General features: G+C 68.3%; 7 protein-coding genes across 7 annotated transcripts; 3 read left to right on the forward strand and 4 right to left on the reverse strand.

Moving 5' to 3' along the window:
• Nucleotides 1–873: 873 nt before the first annotated feature.
• On the forward strand, nt 874–3701 carry RHOBADRAFT_55030 (uncharacterized protein; the record flags this gene model as incomplete). Its single annotated transcript, XM_018417623.1, has 2 exons — nt 874–1676; nt 1904–3701. The coding sequence occupies 2 exons, from the start codon at nt 874–876 to the stop codon at nt 3648–3650; spliced, it is 2550 nt and encodes an 849-aa protein (XP_018269307.1). The 3' UTR covers nt 3651–3701.
• Nucleotides 3702–5374: 1673 nt separating this feature from the next.
• Nucleotides 5375–5727, reverse strand: RHOBADRAFT_2195 (uncharacterized protein; the record flags this gene model as incomplete). The annotated part of the gene is made up of 2 exons (XM_018412564.1): nt 5375–5545; nt 5641–5727. Coding segments are annotated over 2 exons (258 nt in total), but the record flags the coding sequence as incomplete, so codon positions are not given.
• A 1090-nt stretch (nt 5728–6817) lies between these two features.
• Nucleotides 6818–8346, reverse strand: RHOBADRAFT_66772 (uncharacterized protein). Its single transcript, XM_018419074.1, has 6 exons — nt 7780–8346; nt 7599–7699; nt 7464–7516; nt 7289–7398; nt 7119–7213; nt 6818–7038 (listed from the first exon to the last, which is right to left on the reverse strand). Exons 1-6 carry the CDS (start codon nt 8295–8297, stop codon nt 6986–6988), a joined length of 930 nt encoding a protein of 309 aa, XP_018269309.1. The 5' UTR covers nt 8298–8346; the 3' UTR covers nt 6818–6985.
• Nucleotides 8347–8878: 532 nt separating this feature from the next.
• On the forward strand, nt 8879–10112 carry RHOBADRAFT_55032 (uncharacterized protein; the record flags this gene model as incomplete). Its single annotated transcript, XM_018417624.1, has 2 exons — nt 8879–9589; nt 9698–10112. 2 exons carry the CDS (start codon nt 8879–8881, stop codon nt 10103–10105), a joined length of 1119 nt encoding a protein of 372 aa, XP_018269310.1. The 3' UTR covers nt 10106–10112.
• A 414-nt stretch (nt 10113–10526) lies between these two features.
• On the forward strand, nt 10527–12522 carry RHOBADRAFT_55033 (uncharacterized protein; the record flags this gene model as incomplete). Its single annotated transcript, XM_018417625.1, has 8 exons — nt 10527–10727; nt 10808–11185; nt 11249–11350; nt 11440–11456; nt 11525–11624; nt 11689–11801; nt 11905–12114; nt 12231–12522. The coding sequence occupies 8 exons, from the start codon at nt 10527–10529 to the stop codon at nt 12427–12429; spliced, it is 1320 nt and encodes a 439-aa protein (XP_018269311.1). The 3' UTR covers nt 12430–12522.
• RHOBADRAFT_55034 (uncharacterized protein) lies at nt 12491–18456 on the reverse strand (the record flags this gene model as incomplete). The annotated part of the gene is made up of 24 exons (XM_018417626.1): nt 12491–12677; nt 12743–12813; nt 12891–12921; nt 12983–13179; nt 13257–13330; nt 13396–13481; nt 13551–13603; nt 13669–13791; nt 13876–14197; nt 14280–14449; nt 14519–14720; nt 14790–15205; nt 15277–15406; nt 15475–15580; nt 15650–15777; nt 15859–16262; nt 16339–16443; nt 16552–16898; nt 16981–17206; nt 17276–17390; nt 17511–17689; nt 17809–17991; nt 18173–18344; nt 18422–18456. 24 exons carry the CDS (start codon nt 18454–18456, stop codon nt 12611–12613), a joined length of 3942 nt encoding a protein of 1313 aa, XP_018269312.1. The 3' UTR covers nt 12491–12610.
• Nucleotides 18457–18875: 419 nt separating this feature from the next.
• On the reverse strand, nt 18876–19747 carry RHOBADRAFT_66773 (uncharacterized protein). Its single transcript, XM_018419075.1, has 5 exons — nt 19703–19747; nt 19559–19636; nt 19404–19451; nt 19284–19324; nt 18876–19182 (listed from the first exon to the last, which is right to left on the reverse strand). Exons 1-5 carry the CDS (start codon nt 19714–19716, stop codon nt 19142–19144), a joined length of 222 nt encoding a protein of 73 aa, XP_018269313.1. The 5' UTR covers nt 19717–19747; the 3' UTR covers nt 18876–19141.
• Nucleotides 19748–20191: the final 444 nt, after the last annotated feature.

Here is a 20191-nt window from a genome sequence, read left to right on the forward strand (position 1 = left end):
CTCAGGGCTCAGTGCTGCTCTGGCGCAGTGGCCGACCCAACAGAGTGAAAGAGCAGAGACTACGAGATCGAGGCCCGTGGTACGACGACGCAGAGAGCGGCGGCGGGTCAGCCTGGGAAAGTCGGAGCGGTCCGTCCGTCTCCAGCGTCCGTGCGGCGGCTGGGTGCGCGGGAACGCTCCCTTATCTCTCTTTGTCCTGTCGTTTGTCGACTCAGGAGGCTTGCTCGTCGCGAGCTACCGTCCCGCACCTTGCCAGCCTCGCCTCTCGTCCGTTCGACGCAGAACGCGCGCCGCACCCGACCACGTCCCGTTTCTCGACGCAGCGCCACTCTCCCGGCCGACCTCCAAGTCCGTCGATCGCGTGCCGCTTGGGAAAGTCAACGTTCTCCGAGCCAGCCGCACGTCGTCGTCGTCGCTGTTCCCCGGCCGCCTTCCTTCTCGTCCCTCCCTCCCTCCTTCCTCCCTCCTCGCCGCCTTCGACCTCGCTCGCTTCTCGACGTGCGAGTTCATTCGACTGCGGGCTATCGTCAATAGCCGACAGAACAACGCTCCACACGCGGGGTGCCGCACGAGCTGGGAACAAAAAGCCCGCCCGCTCGCGACGACCTTCCTAGCCGAGTCGAGGCGCCAAACGACCAGCCCGCTCCGCCTTGCGCCGCGCCACGCACATCCGCCTGCTCGAGCATCTCAGCAGCAGCCGCAAGACGCATCGAGTGAGCACCCTCGTTCCCCTCTCTCGACGTTGGGAGAGGCGATTGCGTTCGTCCGCCGGCGTTTCCCCCACCCGCGGCGCGACGGACAGTTCCACGAGCTGACTCTCTCTCTGCGAACCCTCTTTCCTCTCGCGCAGGGCGTGCAGCAGCAGCAGCATCCATGGCCACCTCGACGGCGCGCGCGCCGACTCTCGCGCACGCCGACATCTCGCACCGCCCCACCAACCTTCCGCCTCGCTCCCCGATCCCGCGTTCCTCCTCGCCCGCGACCAGTGCTGCGCTCAACGCCCTGCGCAGCACTCCTCGCAGCGCATCGCTCGACTGGGCTCGGCCGCGACAGCACTCGCCCGTCGTCGCGCTCGTTCCTCCTCCTCGACCTTCCTCCTCAACCTCGACTCGTCCTCCCCTCCCTTCCCTGCCGCCCGCCGACGCTCCCGTCCGACCCTCGTCGCCACCGCTCCCCAAGGTCAAGCGCGAGGCGTACGTCGTGCCGCCCATCCCGCCGTTTCGCGGCGCCGCCGCCGGCAGCAGCGCACCGACCGTCGTCGAGGCCGCTCCCGCCGTCGCACCTCGAGCCGGCCCGTCGGCGGTCCCAGCGTCGCTCGCCGAGGCCGACCAAGCTCCTCGGCGCGTCTCGTACCCGCTCGTCTTTTCGCTCCCGCGGCAAGACCAGCGAGCGGGCCCGAGCGGCGGTCGCGCGTCGTGCTCGGCGGCCGTGACGACGGGTTTGGGGATTGCCGGCGTCGGTGTTGGAGCTGGAGGCGCACGCGAGGCACTCGTGATCGAGCGGGTCGGCGAGGGTCCCGCAGCGGCGGCGAGCAGGCGGGTCGACCTCGAGGACGGAGCGGCGGCGACGGCGGGCGACGGCGGCGTGAGGCGCGGCTCGCTCAAGCGCGTGCTCATCTCGGACGGCGAGGACGAACTGGCGGCGGTGAGGAGGCCCGCGAGCTCTGGTGACGACGGGTGCGTCCGCTTGGTCCTCTCTTCTCGGTTTCGGTCGACGAGGCGGCAGGCGGGAGGTCCGCGCGCGTTCGTCCGTCCGGCCTCGAGCCCGTGTTCGTCGGTCGGGGCGTCGTTCCCGGCAGATCCCTGCTCGGCCGCCGTCGTGCCTGAGGCGCCAGCCCACCTGCGAAGCCGAGGCAGCGCTCGGCTCAACTGCGACTGACTCTCCCTTTTTCCTCGTCTCGCAGCATGGTCGCCTCTTCTTCGTTCCCGCCTCCTCGACGACCTCCACCAGCTCCTCCTTCCCTCGTCCACCGCCAGTCCGACCCGGTCGTCGCGACGCACCGACCTCGCATCGGCTCTTCGTCCCCCGACTCGTCGAGCGCCGCCAACAAGCGCCGCCGAACCAGTCGCCCGACACCGCTCGACTCGCTCGCGACGACTGCAACCGACCTCCTCGCCGCCGCACCCACGCCGTCGACGTCGACAGCGACGCAAGGAGGAATCCCGCTCTCGACCCTCGTCCTCGGCCAACCCGTCCAGGAGCAACACCAGCGCGAGCTCGAACGTCGTCGCTCGTCCGCCAGCCAAGCCCCGTCAGCCCCTCAAGCTCCCGCACCCGTCCCGAGCTCTCGTCGCGGCTCGGTCGTCGCGTCGCAGCAAGATCCCGCCGCCGGCAGCAGCGGCCTCGCCAAACGTCGCGGTCACCGCCCTCCCACCGTCGCCACGGGTCCTCCACTTCCTTCGGGGCCCGCCACCCACCGCGGCTCGTTCAGCGCCGTGCACGGCGACGCGCCCTTCTCGGCCCTACGCTCGGCGCCGGTCGACATCCCGAGCGTCCTCGTCGGCTCGCCCATGGAGGCCACCTTTGCCGCTCGAGCGCGCGAGCGTGCGAGCGCTAGCGGCGCCGAGCTGCCGCCCATGCGCAACGGCGGCGGGCCATCGTCGACGGCGCGCGAGCCGGGACCGCCGCCTCGGCGGCAGAGCCAGGGGGCCGTGCACCCGCAGCCGCCGCTCGTCTCGAGCAGCTCGTACTACATCCGCCCCAACCAGCCGCTCGGGCCAGGGCACAGCTTCCCGCCGCCGCCGCCAGCGACCGCGACGTCGCCGCGCTCGAGCGCGCCGCCGCCCAAGGACCAAGGGCGGCACGTGCGCCTGCCGTCGCTCACGCGCTCGACGGGCTCGAGCCGAGGGCCGCACCAGCACCACCACGTGTCGCACTCGTCGCAGTCGAGCATGCAGGGCTATCACCTGCACCACCCGCAGCTGCATGCGCACCAGCACGCGTCGTCGTCGTCGTCGTCGTGGCACGGACCTCCTTCCGGCGGCCCACTTTCGCCCCTTCCTCCTCTCGGCGAGTCGATGCCCGCTCCCGGCGCCCCAGGCGGTCCTCCTCTTCCCTCGCCTGCCTTCACCACCCTCCCGCCGCACTCGGCCGGCCTCGCGCCGCACGCGCCGTACCACCAGGGCGCCCGACCCGGCTCGTCGCACGGCGCGCCTCTCCCCCCTGTCCACCCTCCCACCTCGTCGCACGGTCAGCACGTCCACCCGACTGCCCCCTCGCCGTCGACCAAGCAGGCGTTCCTCTCCCTCTTCTCAAACTTCTACGACTCGCTGTCCGACTCTCGCGTCCTCACGTCGTCGCTCGACCAGCAGCTCGTGCGCGCCGCGCAGCTCCTCACGACGCTGCAGCAGGCCGAGCAGGCGCTCGACGCCGCCGTGCTCGACGTGCGGCGCGAAGGCGAGCGACGGTGGGCCGCGATTGAGGACCGGCTCGTGCGCCTCGAAGGCGGCGCGGGCCGTGTCGGCGGCGGGTCGACGAGCCTCGAGGACCGGCTTGCCAAGCTCGAGCGCCTTTTGCTCGACCGCGAGGCGGCCGACGGCGTGCGACGGCACTCGGGCGCCTCGACGACGAGCAGCGGCGGTGTTGCCGACAGCGAGGCGAGCGCGGGAGCAGGAGCGCCCGAGGCGCGAGACGAGGACATGGAGGGTTAGCCACGCTGCAGCGGCCTAATGTTATTCCACGCGCCGTGCCCTTCTCGCATCCTTCGTGCGCTAGCATCGAGAGAGGGAGCGAGAGAGAGAGAGAGAGAGAAGCAGCGGTCCGAGCGGGCCTTCCCAAACGCGACTTGCGCTTGCCGAGCTCACTCTCGCTCGCCCTCTCTCGACGATAACGCGACGCTAGAGAGGAAAGGGCGTTGCAGGAGGTATACGAGGCGACAGCAACGAGGGGTAGAAAGAGGGAGAAGAAGGGGATCCGTGCGAGCGGGCGTGAAGAAGGGGAAATGGAGGGACGGCAAGGAAGCGTGAGGGAGGTCGTGAAGGAGGGCGTGAGGACGGCGAGAGAGGGGGTAGGTACGGGTATCCAAGAAAGAAAAGATGAACGAAGGGATGAGGCGACAAAGGTGAAGGGAAAAGGGGAAGACGAAGGAGAACCCGATGGAGACGAGGAGGTGGAACGAGGATCAGGGTCGACGACGGCCGCAGCCTGGCCGATGCCGCGCATCGAGACGCTAGCGTCCATAGCCGTCGTCGCCGCCGGCATAGAGCGCCTGCCCGCCCTGGCCCTGCGCCGACATGGGCGTCCCCTGCGCGCTCGACACCTGCCCCTGCGGCGTCTGCCACCCTTGCCCGCCCGACGCGTTGCTCCCCCTGCGCGGGTCGAGCGCCGCCGCACTCATGCTGCCCTGACCCGGCGGCGCGTGCGTGTAGTTGCCGCCGGCGCCGGACCCACCACCTCCTCCTCCTCCTCCGCCGTAGTGGTCCGAGCCGCCGACGCCCGAGCCGTACTCGCCGGACCCGCCACCGCCGCCGCCGCCACCGCCGAGGTGCCCGTGCGACGCCTGGTGGCGAAGCCCGTGCTGCGCGGCGCCGCCGCCGACGCCGCCGCCGTGCGAGAAGGACCGAGCGTGGTGCAGCGTCTGCGGAGGAGGCTGCGGGAGGCCATCGTGCGACGCCTGGTGGTGGAGCGCGTGCGAGCGCGGGCCGCCGTTGGCGTGCTGCTGCTGGAGGTGCGGAGGAGGAGGCGGCAGGGGCAGGTCCTGGAGGTACATGTTGTGGTGCGACGACGCCGGGCCGTACATTTCGTCGTAGTGGCCGTACCCGCCGCCGCCGCCGTTCTGCTGCTGGCCGTGGTGCTGCTGGTGCTGGTGCTGCTGGTGCTGCTGCTGCTGGAGGTGAAGCAGGTCGGCGCGCTGCATCATCTCGGCGTAGTCGTTCTGCTGCTGCTGGGCGTGCGCCTGCTGCTGCTGCTGCTGGAGCGAGTACGTGCCGCCGCGAGCGGGCGAGATCGGCGGGTGCGACAGGCTGCGAGGGCCGGCGCCGCCCGAGTGCGGGCCGCGAGGCGACATCGGGTCGAGGTAGTTGCTCGACATCGGCGTCGGGAGCTGCGGCAGCGGCGGGATCCCGCCGCTGCCCGGCGGACACGGCAGCGACGGGTCCATGGGGCCGGCGCCGTTGGTCTGGATGGCCGTCGGGACGTTGGCGCGACCGCGGGACGAGACGCGGCGGTTGCTCGCGAGGGGGCGAGCGCGAGCGCCCGTCTTGAGCGAGATCTGGCCGCCGTGGACGGCCGAGTTGGCCTCAAAGTTGCCCGTGGACGACGCCGCCGACTGGTAAGCCGCCGAGAGGTCGGGCTGGCCGTCCTTGGCCTCCTGCAAGTGCGGCGAGAGAGAGAGAGAGGGTCAGGGTCGGCGCGCTCGAGCGAGAGAAGACGGACGAGGACGGACCAAGCACGCCGCGATGAGCTTCTGCCCGGCCGAGAGCTGGCCGTTCTCGTCCTCCTTGACGAGCGGCTTGAACTTGTCGGTCGTGAACGTGTAGACCCAGCCCGACTCGCTGACGACGAGGAGCAGGACCTGCGTGCCCGTGAGCGTCGACAGCTCGTATGCCTGCGCACCCGCGAACAGGCAAGAGAGTCAGTCACGAGAAAGGGGTGGGACCGAGAGAGACGAGAAGAGAGAGAGAGAGAGGCTCGAGGGCGCACCTTCTTCATGATGCCGGCCTTGCGCTTCGAGAACGTGATGTGCCGCTTGCTCTTCTCCTCGATGTACTCGATCGAGATTTTCCTCCGCGTCTTGTCCTCGTCGCCGCCTGCGCCGCCGTCGTCCTTCTGGGCCGGGTGCGCTTGGGCCTGCGCCGCCGCCGACTGGTTGCTGGCCGCGCCGCGCAGGTCGCGCACCGACTTGCGCTTGCGGGGCCGGCCCTCGACGGCGCGCTCGTCGTCGTCGGACGCGTCGTCCTGGTCGAGGGCGCCGTCGCCGTCGTCCGGGTCGAACGAGACGAAGCTGCCGCCGTTCTGCGCGATCGGGAGCGCGCCCGTCCTCGCGCGCGTGCGCGGTCCACCGGTGCTGCCCCCGCCGGACGAGCTGCTGCCCGTGCGCGTCATGCCCATCGAGCCCGTCGCAAAGGGCATGCCGCCGCCGCCGCCGCCGTTGATGGCGCCGAGGTCGGACGGGCCGGCGTGCTGTTGAGGGACGAAGCCGAGCGCGGCCGGGTCGAACGAGGTCGGGTTGTGCAGGTTGGCGAGGTCGATGTAGGCCTCGGGGTCGAACGCGAGTGCGGGCTGAGACGAGGGCCCGGCGAGGGACGACGACGTGCCCGGGGTGGTCGGGCGCGACGACGAGAGGACGGTGGGCGAGATGGTGTGGTGCTGTTGCTGGTGCGTGTAGACGTCGGCCATGGTTGGCGGGGTCCGGGTAGAGCGGCTTGCGCTGCCGTCGAGGAGGACGAGCGGGCGAGGAGGGCGTCGTCGGGTGTTTGGCCCTTCGCGGTCGCGATCGTCGGGGCGGGGCAGACGGCGCGAGGTGCGTGTCGTCGGGGCGAGTGGTGCAGGGGGCGGCGTCGAAGGTGGCTTGTCCACGTGCGCGAGCGAGCAGGGAGCACGGTCGAGCTCTGGCTCTCGAGAGGGAAGGAAGGCGGTGGGCGAACCAGGGGAGAGTTCGACGACAGAAACGCGCGCGCGCGGCGTCCCAACGCCGACTCCGCACTCTCTCCGCTTGCACCGGATCACTCAACCGGCCGCTGCTGTGCCTCTTCATTTCTCCCTCGGTCGCTCGCCCGCCTTGCCCAAGCTCTTGCTCTCGCAGACGTGGCACTCTCGCTCTCGACCTCGTCGAGCACAAGCGACGTCGCCCGCTCTCTTTCTCTCAGGACGACCTCGACCCGGGCCGACGATAGGTTTCGAAAGTGACCCCGCCCTCTCCTTTGTGCATCGACAGGCGAGCCCACCGACGACTTGTCGCACACCCGAGCTCGTTGCCGTAAGGTCCAGTGCAGTACTTGCCCTCGGGCCCCGCACCTTGCTCGCCGGGCATGAGAGCGAGGCGCCCTCACTGCTCGACGAGGAGGACGTACTCGCGCGACGAGAAGGCAAACTTGAGGACTGTGCGCCGCGATCCAGGACGAGTCAGTACGGTCTGCGTCGAGCAGGCGCGAGAGACGGAGCGAGACCGAGGGACGCACCGTCGCCGCTGCGCAACTCGTAGAAGCGCGAGGCCGGGACCGCCGCATCGTTGACCATGGTGCCGTTGGCGCTGTCGAGGTCGATCAAGAAGGGCCTGTCGGCGTGCTCGAGAGTGAGCGAGCCAGTCTCGGGGCCGGTAGAGCGCGAGCGAGAGAGACAGTGGGCGCACTTGGTGAGCGACTTGGTGTCGCCAAACTCGTTGCGCTCGGTCACTTGGCGGAACTGGAGGACGGCGTGCTGCTTCGACGCCGACGGGTGGTCGACAGGGATGTCGGCGACCTGCGGGGACGACGACGTCAGGAAGGCGCGCTCGACGAGAGAGAGGCAGAGGACGGTCGGCGCACGATGCGGTCCCGGCCGAAGAGGTAGCACGACTGTCGGTGCACGTGGAAGAGCTCTGCGTCGCACGTGGACTACGTATCAGTTCTGCAGGTCGAGAGGGACCGGCGAGACCGAGGCGCGAGGACCGAGCGACGCACCGACTTGCTCCTTGCCCTTGAAGACGTACAGCCGCCAGTTGCGCACAGGCTTGCGCGCCTCGGGCGGCTCGGCATACTTGAGGACGACACCGTTGAGCGTGCTGTCGCGACGAGAAGAACCGGCGTAAGTAGGTCGCGTAGAGAGAGCGCGAGAGGAAGAGGAGGAGAGGAGCGGACGCACTTAGTCTCGGCCGCGAGCGCACCACTCGGCTTGAAGTCGGGCTCGACCACCTTTGGCGGCGCGCGGTCGCCCACCTCGCCTCCCCTGCCACCTCCTCCACCAGGCACGAGCGCCCCCTGGTCCGGCAGCGCGTCCCGCTTGCCCCACCCGCCGTCGCCGCCGCTCGGTCCTGCGCCGCCGCCTGCCCCTCCTCGTCCAGCCGGCGAGCGCGACCGCCTGCGCACCGCTGCCGCTCCTGCGCCGGGCGAGCGCGAGCGCCGGTCCCCTCGCCTGCGGTCGTCGTCCCTCGCGCCTGACCGCCGGTCGTCCCCCCTCGGCGGACCGTCTCGTGCCCGCCCGCCGTCGCCGCGCCGGTCCCGGTCGTCGTAGTAGTCGCCGCCACCGTTGCGCCGGTCGCCACCGCGGCGGTCGTCGTGGTAGTCGCGGCGCGAGTCGCGGTTGCGGGGAGGAGGGGAGCGGTCGCGGCGGGAGGACGAGGGGCCGGGCGAGGGCGAGCGGCGCGAGTAGCGGTCGGACATGAGAGCTCGCTCGGCGCAGATGGCGGGCTCTGGACGCTGGTGAGCGGTTGAGGGAGAGCCGGGCGAGGCGACCGTTGTCTTCATCATCTCACCGTTCTCGTCACGGCCTCTCTCGCTACGGGCGCAGCCGTCAGGCGGGGCTTGCGTGTCTGCATGGCTCCTAAGTTGCTGATTTATATTAATTTTATTGTTCAAACATGAGAGCTTAGTACGTGAAACATGAGAGCTTAGTACGTTAGCCACGGCTCTCGCCAAGCCAGCAGCGAGCATGCACTAGCGTCTGCAGCAGCGAGAGCAGGCACTGCATCCTCGCGCGCGTGCTCTCCTGGCTGCGCCGCTTGTCGGGCTTGCGAGCTGCGAGGGTCGGTGCATGCCGCCCGGCCTGCTTCCCTGCTCGAGCCCGCTCCGCGGACTTGCCAGACTCGCTCAGCCAGCTCCTGTCCGCGAGAGACGGGCGCGCAAAGCGACGGCCGTCGAGCCGAGGCTCGCCTCGCTCCCTCCCTCTCTTTCTCTTTCCTCCTCCTCTCCCGCCTCCTTTCCCTCGCAAGGGGACGACCTACACCCACGCAGCAGCCGCACGCATGTCTTCTGCCTCTCGCGCGCCGACCAGCCCCTCGTCCTTCTCCACCTCGTCCCTCTTCGACGCCCTCCCCTCGCTCGCCCGGGCGCACCGCTCTCGCCCACAGCCCTCGATGGGCCCGCCTGCGCCCTCGTCGACCTACCTCGACGTCGCCTCCGAGCCGTCCGAGACGCTCGACGCCACCTCCGGCGACCACAAGAAGGTCGAGCCGCTCGTCGTCGTCCTCTCGCTCAACGACACGCTCCTCATCCGCTCGAAGCGCACGACCAAGGGCAGCGCCAACCCGATCGTCCGCCCCTTCCTCGCCACCTTCCTGTCGTACCTCGTCGCCTCGCAGTCGCAGTCGGGTTCGTCCGAGGCCGAGATCAAGGTCGAGGTCGGCAGCGTCGACGACGCCGCCAAGGTCGACAAGGTCCGCCCGATCGAGGTCGCCGTCTACTCGGCCGCCCGTGCGCACAACGTCAACACCCTCCTGCGCGCCATCGGCCTCGTCCCCTCGCCCGCCGTCAGCGCGCCGTTCCACCCGGGCCCGGCCGCCGACGACACGCTCGCGCTCGTCCTCAGTCGCGAGATGATGGGCCTCGACGACGGCGACTACAAGGACAACGTCGTCACGTGCAAGGACCTCGCCAAGGTGTGGGACGCGATGGGCGTCGAGCACGGTGAGGGCGCGAGGCGCACGATCCTCGTCGAGGAGGACGCGCAGGCGGCGGTGCGTCGGCTCTTTCCCTCTCTCGCACCGTCGTCCCGTCGACCGTCACCGGCTTGGGCAGACTCTGCGTGTGGAGCAGGATGATCCGACGCTCTTTGCACCCTTCAGGCCCCTCAGCCGTACTCGCACCTCCCGATCCCGACCTTCCTCGTCTCGTCCCCTTCCTCGACCATCCAGCGCCGCACCGTCCGCGAGGTCCCCTCGTCGGCCCCGCTCGACACGTCCCTCCTCTCGACGATCCACCTCATCGAGCTCCTGCGCCGCGAGGCGAACGTCGCCGCCGCGCTCAAGGGCGGGCTCGTGCGCCGCGCCGTCGACGACGCGAGGCGCGCCGTCAGCGAGAGGGAGGGCAGGGGCGAGAGGGATCAGGTGAGCGACGCCGAGGTGAGGGACGAGATGGCGCAGAGGGGGAGGGCCGTGTGCGCGAGGTACGGCGTCGAGGTGCGCAGGGAGTGGGACGACGACTGGAGGGCCAAGGTCGGGCGCGCGGCGCAGACGTCGGCTTATACGGCGTGACGTCGAGGCATGGGAGGTGGAGCAGTCGTGCCGGTTGACGGGCGAGGACGACGCAGGCTTGAGAAGGTCGAGGCGAGGAGGAGGAGGAGGTTCGAGGAGGTCCGCTGAGCTTGTCCGGTGGGGCGCGCTTGCAACTCGGTGTCGATGCACAGTACTCTTTCGAGTCGGGAGAAGAGCATGCGAGAGGAGACTGTACAGCTGGCGAGCGAGCGAAACTCGAAAGCGAACCGAGCGACGTTCCGCTCGCCTCGTTCTCCCTGGCCAGGGGTTGCAAGGCCGAGGCGGGTTCTGAGATACTATCACAAGCCGCACGGCAGTACCGCACACTTCCCACGAGATGGCGCAGAGAGTGAACATCTCCCCGCCTCGGCTCGCGCCGCCAGCAGCTGCGAGAGCTCAGCTCGCTCGCTCACTCGCGCCGATGCAGTCCCAGCGGCGAGCGCTGCCGGCCAAGCCGCTGCTGTCCTTCCCGCCAGAACCACCACGAGCCTCCCTCCTCCCACGACGAGAGGGCGAGCGACCTCGGTCGACCCTATTCCGCGTCGTCGCCCTCTTGCCGCTCGTCGGCATCTTCTGCCTGCTCGCGTTTGCCACTTACGCCTGCCTGTGGTCCCTCTGCATCGTGCGTCCCCTCTCGCTCCTCCTCTCGCCGCCTTCGCCGAGCTCACCTTGCACCGCCCCCCTCTCCCCCATCTCTCGCAGAGCTACCTCCTCGCGCAACGCGGCGAGACGACAAAGGGCCTCATCTACGCCGTCATCTACTCGTGGCTCCTGTACGGGTGCGGCGGCAGCTTCTGGATGGCCTACTGGCGAGGCGGCGGCATCGTTCCTGGCGCCGGCGACTACAAGCGCTCGGACGAGGAGGCGCGCGTCGCCGACGAGGGCGTCATGGCCGACGTCGAGACGTTCTTGCTCGGGCGAGGGAGCAGCGAGGAGGAGGCGGTTGAGCGGCCCGACGGCGCCATCGAGACGGAGCGCCTGCTCGAGGGCGACGAGGTCGGGCGGGCACGGCCAGAGCGAGGCCACGCGCGCAGGATGCTCCAGGTCAAGAGCGACGGCACTGCTCGTTTCTGCCGCAAGGTGCGTCCGCCACCCATTTCTCGACGCCTGGGAAGCCCCTGACACAACCCTTCCTGCGCGCAGTGCAACGTTCCCAAGCCCGACCGAGCCCATCACTGCTCGTCCTGTCGTCGCTGCGTCCTCAAGATGGACCACCACTGTCCTTGGCTCGGCGGCGGCTGCGTCGTGCGTCCCCTCGTCTCTCTCTCTCTCTCGCCTCGCGTCGTCACGAATGAGCCTCACTGACCTGAGTTCGACCCGGTCTCGCCTCGCAGGGATGGGCCAACTACAAGTGCGCACCTCTCTCGTTAATCTCGAGAGTTCTGGATTGTGTCTGATTCCCGGCGCGCCCGCCCGCAGGTTCTTCGTTCTGTCGCTCTCGTACACGGGCCTCCTCGGCGGCTTCATCGCCGTCGTCCTCTTCCGCGAGCTCGTCAACTTTGTCAACAACACCGATGATGTGCGTCTGTCTGCCCTTCTCGTCCCTGGCAGAGCGCACGCATTGACCCTCGCACTGACGACAGGGGTTCGAGTACGCGCCCATCTCGTGGGCGCTCGCCGCTCTCCTCGGCGCCATCTTTGGCTTTGCGGTCGGCGCGTTCGGCCTGTATCACCTGTACCTCGTCTCGAAGAACCGGTGCGTCGAGCGACGATCCTCTTTGTCTTTCTTCTCGTCCTTCCTCTCCCTCGACGCGCACGTACGCACGCCCTGACTTGCATTCCCTCTCTCGCTCTCGCAGCTCGACCATCGAGGCCATGGAGCACCCGACCTCGCTCGCGCTCCTCGCGCCGACCACGCGCCTCCAGCCTCACGACCTCACCTCGAAGCAGCGCCGCGCCCTGCACGCTGCCGGCCGCAAGTACAATATCTACGACCTCGGCCGCAAGGACAACTTTAAGCAGGTCTTTGGCGACAAGTGGTGGCTGTGGGGCGTGCCGCTCGGCTGGCCGTGCGTCGCAGCTTTCCCTCTCTCCCTTTCGAGCCGAGGGCAGCGGCGCTTCTTGCCCGCCGCAGCTCTCGGTCGAGCTTTAGGGGCATGAGGTGACGCCGACTCGTCGTACACAGACCCGGCGACGGCCAGTCCTTCCCGATCAACACGGCGCACCTCTCGGCCCTGCGGCGAGCGACCGCCGCCGTCTACGCCGAGGCGGCCGCCGCGCGGTACGAGGCGCGCGAGGGCTCGTTCGAGCTCGAGACGGCGACGGCGTCGGGCACCGATGAGGACGACGCGAGCGACGAGGACGGGCCGCTGCGGCGAGCATGAGCGGGACGGCGAGCGAGCGGCGAGGGCACCTTGTTGTAGAACCAGAGGGTCGACGAGAGTGGACGAGGCAACCACGAATCGGTATTGCGTGCGAGCGAACCGGGTATCCAAAGCTACAGAGAGTCGGACGAGACGAGAGGAGAAAGCGAAAGAAGGGCAGGGAGCAGAAAGGAGGGGGAGCTCAAGTGAGGCGTTGGCGCTCGATGGTCGAGACCTGCCCGCCGTCGCCGCGAGAGACGCGCCAGTACCTGCACGAGGTGGGAGTGTGAGTGCTGTTCGACGAGGGAGGGACGAGGCGAGCACGAGGACGCACTTGTCGAGCACGCCGGACCCGCCGAGCGTCTCGAGGAAGCCCTCGTCGTGCGTGATGACGATGAGCTGGAACTGCGCGAGGAGAGCAACGAGGTCAGTACGAGGCCGACGAGAGCTCGAGAGTAAGAGAGAGAGAAAGAGAGACGCACGTTGGCCTGGTGCTTGCGCTCCTTGATGATCCTGAGGGTCCGAGCGAGGTCAGTACGGCGCCAGGCTCGGGGCGACGCGGGAGGGGACGCACTCGGAGAGGGAGGCAGCGAGGGCCTGGACGTTGTCGTGGTCGAGGTTGGTCGTCGGCTCGTCGAGCGCCATGATGCCGCAGTTGATCGAGAATGACTCGGCGAGCGCGAGGCGGATGATGATGCTCGCGAGGACTTTTTGTCCGGCGCTGCAGCGACCGCGCATGTCCATCTCGGTCGTGTCCTTGAACATGACGACCTGCGGGCAGAGAAAGACACGGTGAGCGAGCTGCTCGAGGGCAGGAGAGAGAGAGAGGGCGAGGGAGGGGGACGCACGCGATAGTTGTACGTGCGCTTCGTGCCAGACGTCTTGCCCTCTGAGTCCGACTTGATCATGATCTTGTCGATGTCTGCGAGCGGCAGAAGACGTGAGCTGGATCCGGGGAAAGGGCGAGGGGGAGCGAGCGGGACGCACCCGTCCCCTGGTACGTCTTGGTCCACAAGTCGGCGATCGTGTCGTTGATCTCCTTCATCTTGAGGCCGTGGAAGCGCATGATGGCCCTGCAGGTGACCTCGAGGGTCAGTGAGGGCGCGAGGCGGCGAGCGAGACAGAGAAGCTGCCGGACGCACCCGTCGAGCGCCTTCGAGAGCTTCTCGAGGTCCTGGTTCGACATCTCGGCCGTCTGCGACATGTCGTACCGAGTCAGTGCCGCCCGAGAGACGAAAGAGAGTGTAGGAGGGGGCGCACCTTGAGGTTGATGAGCTCGCGCCGGTACCGCTGGTCGATGTCCTTGTACTCGTTGACGAGCTCCTGGCCCTTCTCCTTGACGTCGTTGCCGAGCGTCTGGATCTCGCCGCCGAGTCGCGCTTGCTGGGGAGAGGGGGAGAGAGGTCGTGAGCGCGAGAGGCGAGAAGAGCCGAAAGAGAGAGAGAGAGAGAGGGAGAGGGGGCGCACCTCGGCCTGCAGCTCCGTCTGCTTGCGACGCTGCTCGTTGTAGTCGCTCTCGAACTTGCGGTACGCCTTCCTCGCGGCGTCCTCGTCGAGCTCGTCGATCTGCTGCTCGAGAGACTCGAGCGAGCGACGCTCGACGCGCAGGCGCAGGTTGTCCTGGAAGTTGCGGAGGACGGCCTTCGAGTCGGCGAGCGTCTGGTCGATCGTCGAGATCTGGGCCTGCAACTGGGCGATGCGCTTCTTGGCGTCGCCAATGACCGTGTCGTGCTGCTTGAGGTCGCGCTCGCACTTGGCGAGCTCAGTCTCGCCGCCGCGGTTCTCGTAGCTGCGACGGGGGAGGGCAACACGGTCAGGGTCACGTTGAGACGGGCTCGCTCGGGCACGAGGAGAGGTCGTCGTGGACGCACCCCTTGATCTCGCGACTGTTCGAGTCGAGCTGCTCCATGCTCTTGTTGTACGTCTGCAGCTGACGGCTCGCGGCCGCCTCGTCGCGCGTGAACTCGTTGCGGATCGTCGACAGCTCGTTCTCCTTCTGGCGGATGGGCGCGACGGCGTCGTTGAGCTTCTTGTCGAGGTCCTAAGGGAGGTCGCGAACATCGTCAGGAGGGGGAGGACAGGAGAGAGAGTGCGCGAGACGAGGGCGCACCTTGGACTGCTTCTCAAGCTTGGCGATTTGCTCGCGCGCCTCGACCTGCGTCTGCTCGAGCGCCTCCTTGTCCTTGAGCTCCTGGCGGCGCTTCGACAGGTCGAGCTCGTGCGCGTGGATGTTGCTCGACAGCGACTGGAGCATGCTCGTCGTCTTTTGCTGGTCGGTGCGGATCTTGTCGGTCGCGGCCTTGATCGTGCGGCTGTGCGGGCAGGAGCGAGTCAGAGAGGGGCATCGCGCGAGGCGAGAGGAAAAGAGACAGCGGACGCACAGCTGCTCGCCGAGCTGACGGAGTTGCTCCTGGATCTCCTCGGTCGTCGCCGTCGAGCCCGTGACGGACAGCTCGGTCTCGAGCTTGCCGATGTCGCGCGCAACGTCCTCGCACTCGCGGTGGAGGCGGCTGACGTCGGCCGCCGTCTTCTTGAGCGTCTGGACGTCGCGCAGGCGGTCCTTGAGCTCGTTCAGGTGCGAGGTCGTCTCCTCGGCCTTCTCGCGCGCCGGCGCGAGCTTCTCGTCCTGGTTCGACGCCGCCGTCTCGGCCGCCGGGATCTCGTCCTTGGCGAGGCGGTTGTAGGTGAGCTCGGCGGGCAGGAGCGTCTTGAGGTCGGCGAGCTGCTTCTCCCACGTCCGCTGGTCCTCCTTGAGCGCGCGCATCTCCTGCGGGCCCTTCTCCTTGCGGCGCTTGACCTGTGGACGAGCTCCGAGTCAGTCGAGGGTGCTCGAGGCACGAGAGGGAGGCGAGAGCGAGGGGGACGCACGTAACGCTCGAGGTCGGGCAGTTCCTCGCGCGAGACGGGGCGGTCACAGCCGATGCACGTGTGGTTCTTCTGCGCCTTGACGAGGACGGCGTCGTAGAACTTCTGGATCGAGTCGGCGCCGGCGAGGTCCCTGTGAGGGTAAGGAGGCGAGGTGAGCGAGGTGAGCGAGAGAGAGTGTGTGAGGCAGAGCGGACGCACGAGTGGATGGCCGCGAGCTCCTCCTCCGCCTCCTGGACCGCCGCCTCGACCGTCGCAGTCTGGACGTCGAGCCGCTTGAGGCCGTCGCCAACCTTGATCTTGGCCGCTGCGAGGCTCAAAGCGAGTCAGGGCGAGGCACTGGGACGACGACGAGGCCGATGAGCGAGGGACGCACAGTCTGCTTGCGCCGTGAGGTCGCGGACCTTCTTCTTGGCGAAACTGACGCTCGTCTCGACGTTCTGCAGCTCGCGACCGGCATCGCGCGCCGAGCGCTCGGCAAAGCCGACGTCGCGCTCGAGCTCGCTGCGGGGCAGGCGAGGGCAGGGGTCAGTCACGGTGCGGGCGCAGGACGGGCTCGTGAAGAGAGAGAGGGCAAGGACGCACTTGATGAGCTCGGTGACCTCGGCCTCCATCTTGTCCCGCGTCGGGTCGGCCTTGAGGAACTTGCGGTAGCTCGCCGCGCTGCGCTCGATCAGGCTCGCGACGGCCTCGTCCTTGCGCGTCTTCTCGGTGCGGCGCAGCTGCAGCTTTGCGCGCGTGTTGGCCTGGGCGTTGAGGCCGGCGAGCTCGGTGTGGAGCGCGTCGCGCTTCTCCTCGACCTCCTTGGCCTCGCGCGCACGGGCCTGGAGCTGCTCGGCGTACTGGTCGTTGCGCTGCTTGTCGTTGAGCGTCGCCTGGCGCTCCTTTTCCTCGGCGAGCTGCGACTCGAGGTACGTGATGTCGGCGACCGACGTCGTCGTCGCGTCGAGCTGGCGCGAGATGTTGGCGATGCGGGCGTTGGCCGAGCGCTGCAGGGTCGGTGCGGCACGAGCCTCGCGTCAGTCAGGGACACGTGAGGAATAGACGAGTGGACGGTCGACGCACGATCTGGTCGGCGATGGTGGCCTTGGCGCGCTCGTCGGCGGCTTTGGCGCTCTTGAGCGACTGGATCTCGTCCTGGTACTTGTTCTCGGCAGCGCGCGCCTCGTTCTGCGGGAGAGCAGCATGTCAGGTCTGACTCGAGAAGAGGGTCGGAAGCTGAGGCGAGAGGGCGGGCGAGAGAAAGAGGGGAGGGGAAGAAGAGATGGAGGGACGCACCTTGATCTTGTCGATCTTCTTCTGCTGGGCGACGACGGCCTCGTCGAGCTTTTCCTCGAACGCCTTGATCTCGGCGTCGCTCAGGTCGTGGTCGTAGCCGGCGATGCCGTGCTTCTCGGCGAGGTCGCGCACGAGCGCCTTGCGCTGCTCGAGCATGTCCTGGTACCGCTGCTTGAGCGCGAGGAGCCGACCGTGCGTCGTCTGCGCCTGCGAGCGCTTGCGCTCGTGGACGGCGAGCGAGTCCTGCTCGTCGCCGAGGCGCTGCTTAGTCCCCTCGCGCTCCGAGCGCAGCTCGTCGAGGCTCGCCGAGTGGTTCTCGATCTTGGCCTTGAGCTCGGGCTCCGAGTCTGTGCATCCGAGCGGTAACCAGAGTCAGGTCTGCGCGCGAACGAGGGCGCGCGAGAGCGACAGAGGGACGACTCGACGCACCGGACAGCTCCTTGGTGCCGGCGACGAGGTTGTTGAGGTTGTCCTCGACCAGGTTGCGGCGCTGGCGCAGCGTGTCGACCTTGCCGATGATGTCCGAGTACTTGGTCGCCTGGTCAAAGAACGTCTTGTTCTCCTTGACGAGCTTGGCGATGCGCTCCTCGAGCTCGTCGTACGTCGCCTGCTTGACCGCGATCTGGGACGACACCTTCTTGAGGTTCTCGCGCAACTGTACGAGGAGGTCGGGTTTAGTGAGAGGACGGATGGGCGGCGGGCGGGAGGAGAGAGGCGGACGCACCTTGAAGGCCCGGTCACGGTCCGTCTTGAGCGCCGACAGCTTCTCGCGGTCGACCTTGATCTCGACGTTCTGGTCCCGACGGATCTTCCTGATCTCGTCGAGGACCTTGGTGTAGCTGCGGGAGGCGTGCGAGTGTCAGTTTGCGGCCCTCTGGGCTCCAAGACCCGCTCGCGGTGAGTCGAACCGTGCGGCCCCGAGTCGCGAAAGAGAAGGCGGGGCGAGAGGTGGGACGTACTCGCTCGCCTCGAAGATGTCGTCAAACTTCTTCTTGAGCGACGCCGGCTCGCTCAGGGGCCAGTTGCTCTCCTCCTGGTGGCAGAAGATGACGTTCTGGAGGATGGCCTTGGAGACGCCGAGCTGCGCCGGCACCTCCTCGTCGATGTTGGCGCACTTGGTCGACAGCGTTTGACGTTTCTGCGGGCGAGAGCCAAGGTGGTCAGTCTCGTGCCGGCGTGCGTCGACGAGGGATGCTCGACCGCAGATGCTGCTGCACCCTCGGCCCGCCTCGACCACCGAGCAAGAGGCCGACTCACGCGCTTGTCGACGCCTTCCGGGTCAGCGAACGCGATCGTGCCCTCGAGCGTCTTCATCGAGAGGCCCGTCGCCGTGCCCTTCTTCTTGGTGACCTGGAGGCGACGCTCGACGAGCATCTTCTCCTTGCGCGCGTTGTTGAAGCGGAGCTTGACCTGCGCCTTGACCTCGTTGACGCCGGCGATCTGGGTGTGCGGCGAGAGCGTGTCAGCTTGCGCGCCTGCTCACGACGCTCGAGCGCAGAGCGAGCGCAGAGCGAGCGCAGAGCGAGCGCAGAGCGAGCGACGCCCGACACGCTCGTCGGCCGCTCGACTCGACTCGCTCGACCTCGTGCGGAACGGATCGAGGGGAAAGGGTAGGACGCACCGACGGGTCGTGAATGAAGGCTCCACCCTTGGAGTTGGGCGGCAGGTCGCCCGTCGTCGCGTACTTGAGGCACTCGATGATGGTCGTCTTGCCGCTGCCGTTGTGGCCGACGATGACGGTGAGCGGCGTGTAAAACTGCATGACCGAGATCTCGTTCGAGTCGAACGACCGGCTGTGGCACCGTGTGGGCAGGGTGGGTCAGCCGGGCGCGAGGAGGAGGAGGAGAGGGGAGGCGAAGTGGGGACGCACATGCCGCGAATGGCGAGCTTGTCGAGGGACGACATGGCGAGCTGGTGGCTGCTGGCTCGCTGTACTGGCTGCGGGTGCACGCAAGCCTGCGCGAGGCGTGGCGAGAGGTCGGCGGACGAGGGAGCTCGCCGCGAGCTGATGAGAGTCGGGCGGCGGTGAGAGCTGGGGCGGCTGTTGGGCGAGCGCGATGGGCGACGATACTCGCAAGCAGGCTTTGCGCGCAAGGTAGGCCCGCTCTGCGCTGGCCGAGACGAGGTCGGCTGGACTAGGTCAACCAACGACGGCCGCCTCGCGTCGGCGACAGAGCGGCGCGACTCGCATTCTCGTGGAAGATCGGCGCGCGCCTCCTCGCTGTGTGTGGGATTGCGAGTACAGGAGGCGGCAGAAGATCCTCTCGCTTTCGCTTGCAGCTCTCCTCGTCGCACGGGCAGTCTCTCTCTCAGTCGCTCGGGCGGAAGGGAGAATGGCCGAGGGCCCGGCTGCATCCTCGGCCGGTCCACTCCTGCCGGCGAAGAAGCTCGACGCGGACCGACGACCATGCGAGGACCGGCGCCGACGACGCGAGAGAGAGCGAGACGATCGTGAACAGAAACAGCTTACAAGCACATGCACCGCGGGTCGTGTACAGCGCCACCATGTCCCCCTGCTCGTCCTCCATGTAGAACGTCTCGCCGTGGGTCCCGTGAGCCGGGCGAGTGTCCTTGGTCGACGACGGAGCGCTCAGAAGTCTTCGACTGGTCGCAGGTTGGAGCGGATCGGCTCTGCGCGGCGAGCGAGGGTCAGCGCCCGGTGTGCCGAGCACCGTGCCCGCACCGCGGACAACGACGCGAGGGAGGGAAGACTGGGAGGAAAGGGTGCGCACTGATGAGAGGATGCAGCTGGGCGAGGTAGGCGATGGCCCACCTGCGAGCGAAAGAGGCGGCCGGGTCAGTCCCGCTCTGCCTGCGCCGGTCGATGAAGAGAGAGAGGCAGGGTGACGCACATGAGCCAGCAGCAGCTGATGGCGAGGAGGAGCGAGGTGCGGATGGTGCTGTTGCGAGGGAAGGGGAACGAGGCGGTGTCAGCGGGGTCGGGTCGAGCGCGACGGCACAGGGCTGCGGGACCGTGGATGGAGAGTGACAGAGAGCAGGTACGCACACTTGGTTGTCGCCCTTGGGGGTCGCGAACCAGCCGCCGGCTGCGGCACCGATGGCGACGAGGAGGATGAGGAAGATGCTGTGGCCAGGCGCGAGGCAGGTCAGTTCCGGTGGCGGGGTGGTCGGTGCAGCCAGTATGACTCACAGTCCGCCGCCCATCCTTGTAGCGTTGTTGAGGAGCGAGAGGGGGTCGAGCCGACGAAGCGACGACGACGACGAGATGAGGCGGGGGACTGGCCTCTCCTCCTCCCTACTGGCTCGGCCAGGCTGCAGCCTCGCAGGCAGCACGCTCGCAGCTCTATGCTCTCGATCTGGCGCGCCACCGCCCCTTGCACGCGTCGCCTCCCCTCGCTCGCCTACTCCTCTCCACCTCCTCCCTCTCGCTCGCCCTCAGCTCCTCCTCCACACGCCCGTGCGGCTCTCGACTGTCTGCGACGACCGACGCTATAGATCTCAGAGCGGCAGGTCCCGGCCGCCTGAAGGGTGCCGTTCCCTGCTCAGCGAGGTTGTCCTCTCTCGCCGCGGCGAGGCCTCGCTCGTCTTCCACGAGCCGCAGGCCATTCGCGCGATCGAGCCGGGAGACCATGCCGGGAGCTCGTACCTGCCGGGCTCGCGCATCCTGCGCCGGTCTGCG

The sequence above is a fragment of the Rhodotorula graminis genome (assembly GCF_001329695.1).
Source record: "Rhodotorula graminis WP1 unplaced genomic scaffold RHOBAscaffold_11, whole genome shotgun sequence".
Taxonomy (NCBI): Eukaryota; Fungi; Basidiomycota; class Microbotryomycetes; order Sporidiobolales; family Sporidiobolaceae; genus Rhodotorula; species Rhodotorula graminis.

Bases quoted from the DNA above. Each gene is read 5' to 3' on its own strand.
- RHOBADRAFT_66772 (XM_018419074.1), bottom strand. From the start codon at position 8,297: ATGTCCGACCGCTACTCGCGCCGCTCGCCCTCGCCCGGCCCCTCGTCC. The intron at 7,214-7,288 runs GTGCGCCCACTG...GCACGCCGACAG, and splicing joins GACACCAAGTCGCTCACCAA to GCCCTTCTTGATCGACCTCG. The intron at 7,039-7,118 runs GTGCGTCCCTCG...CGCGGCGCACAG, and splicing joins CGAGTTGCGCAGCGGCGACG to TCCTCAAGTTTGCCTTCTCG.
- RHOBADRAFT_66773 (XM_018419075.1), bottom strand. The intron at 19,452-19,558 runs GTGCGTACCTGC...CCCTCGCAACAG, and splicing joins CCCAAGGGCGACAACCAAGT to CACCATCCGCACCTCGCTCC. The intron at 19,325-19,403 runs GTGCGTCACCCT...TTTCGCTCGCAG, and splicing joins ATCAGCTGCTGCTGGCTCAT to GTGGGCCATCGCCTACCTCG.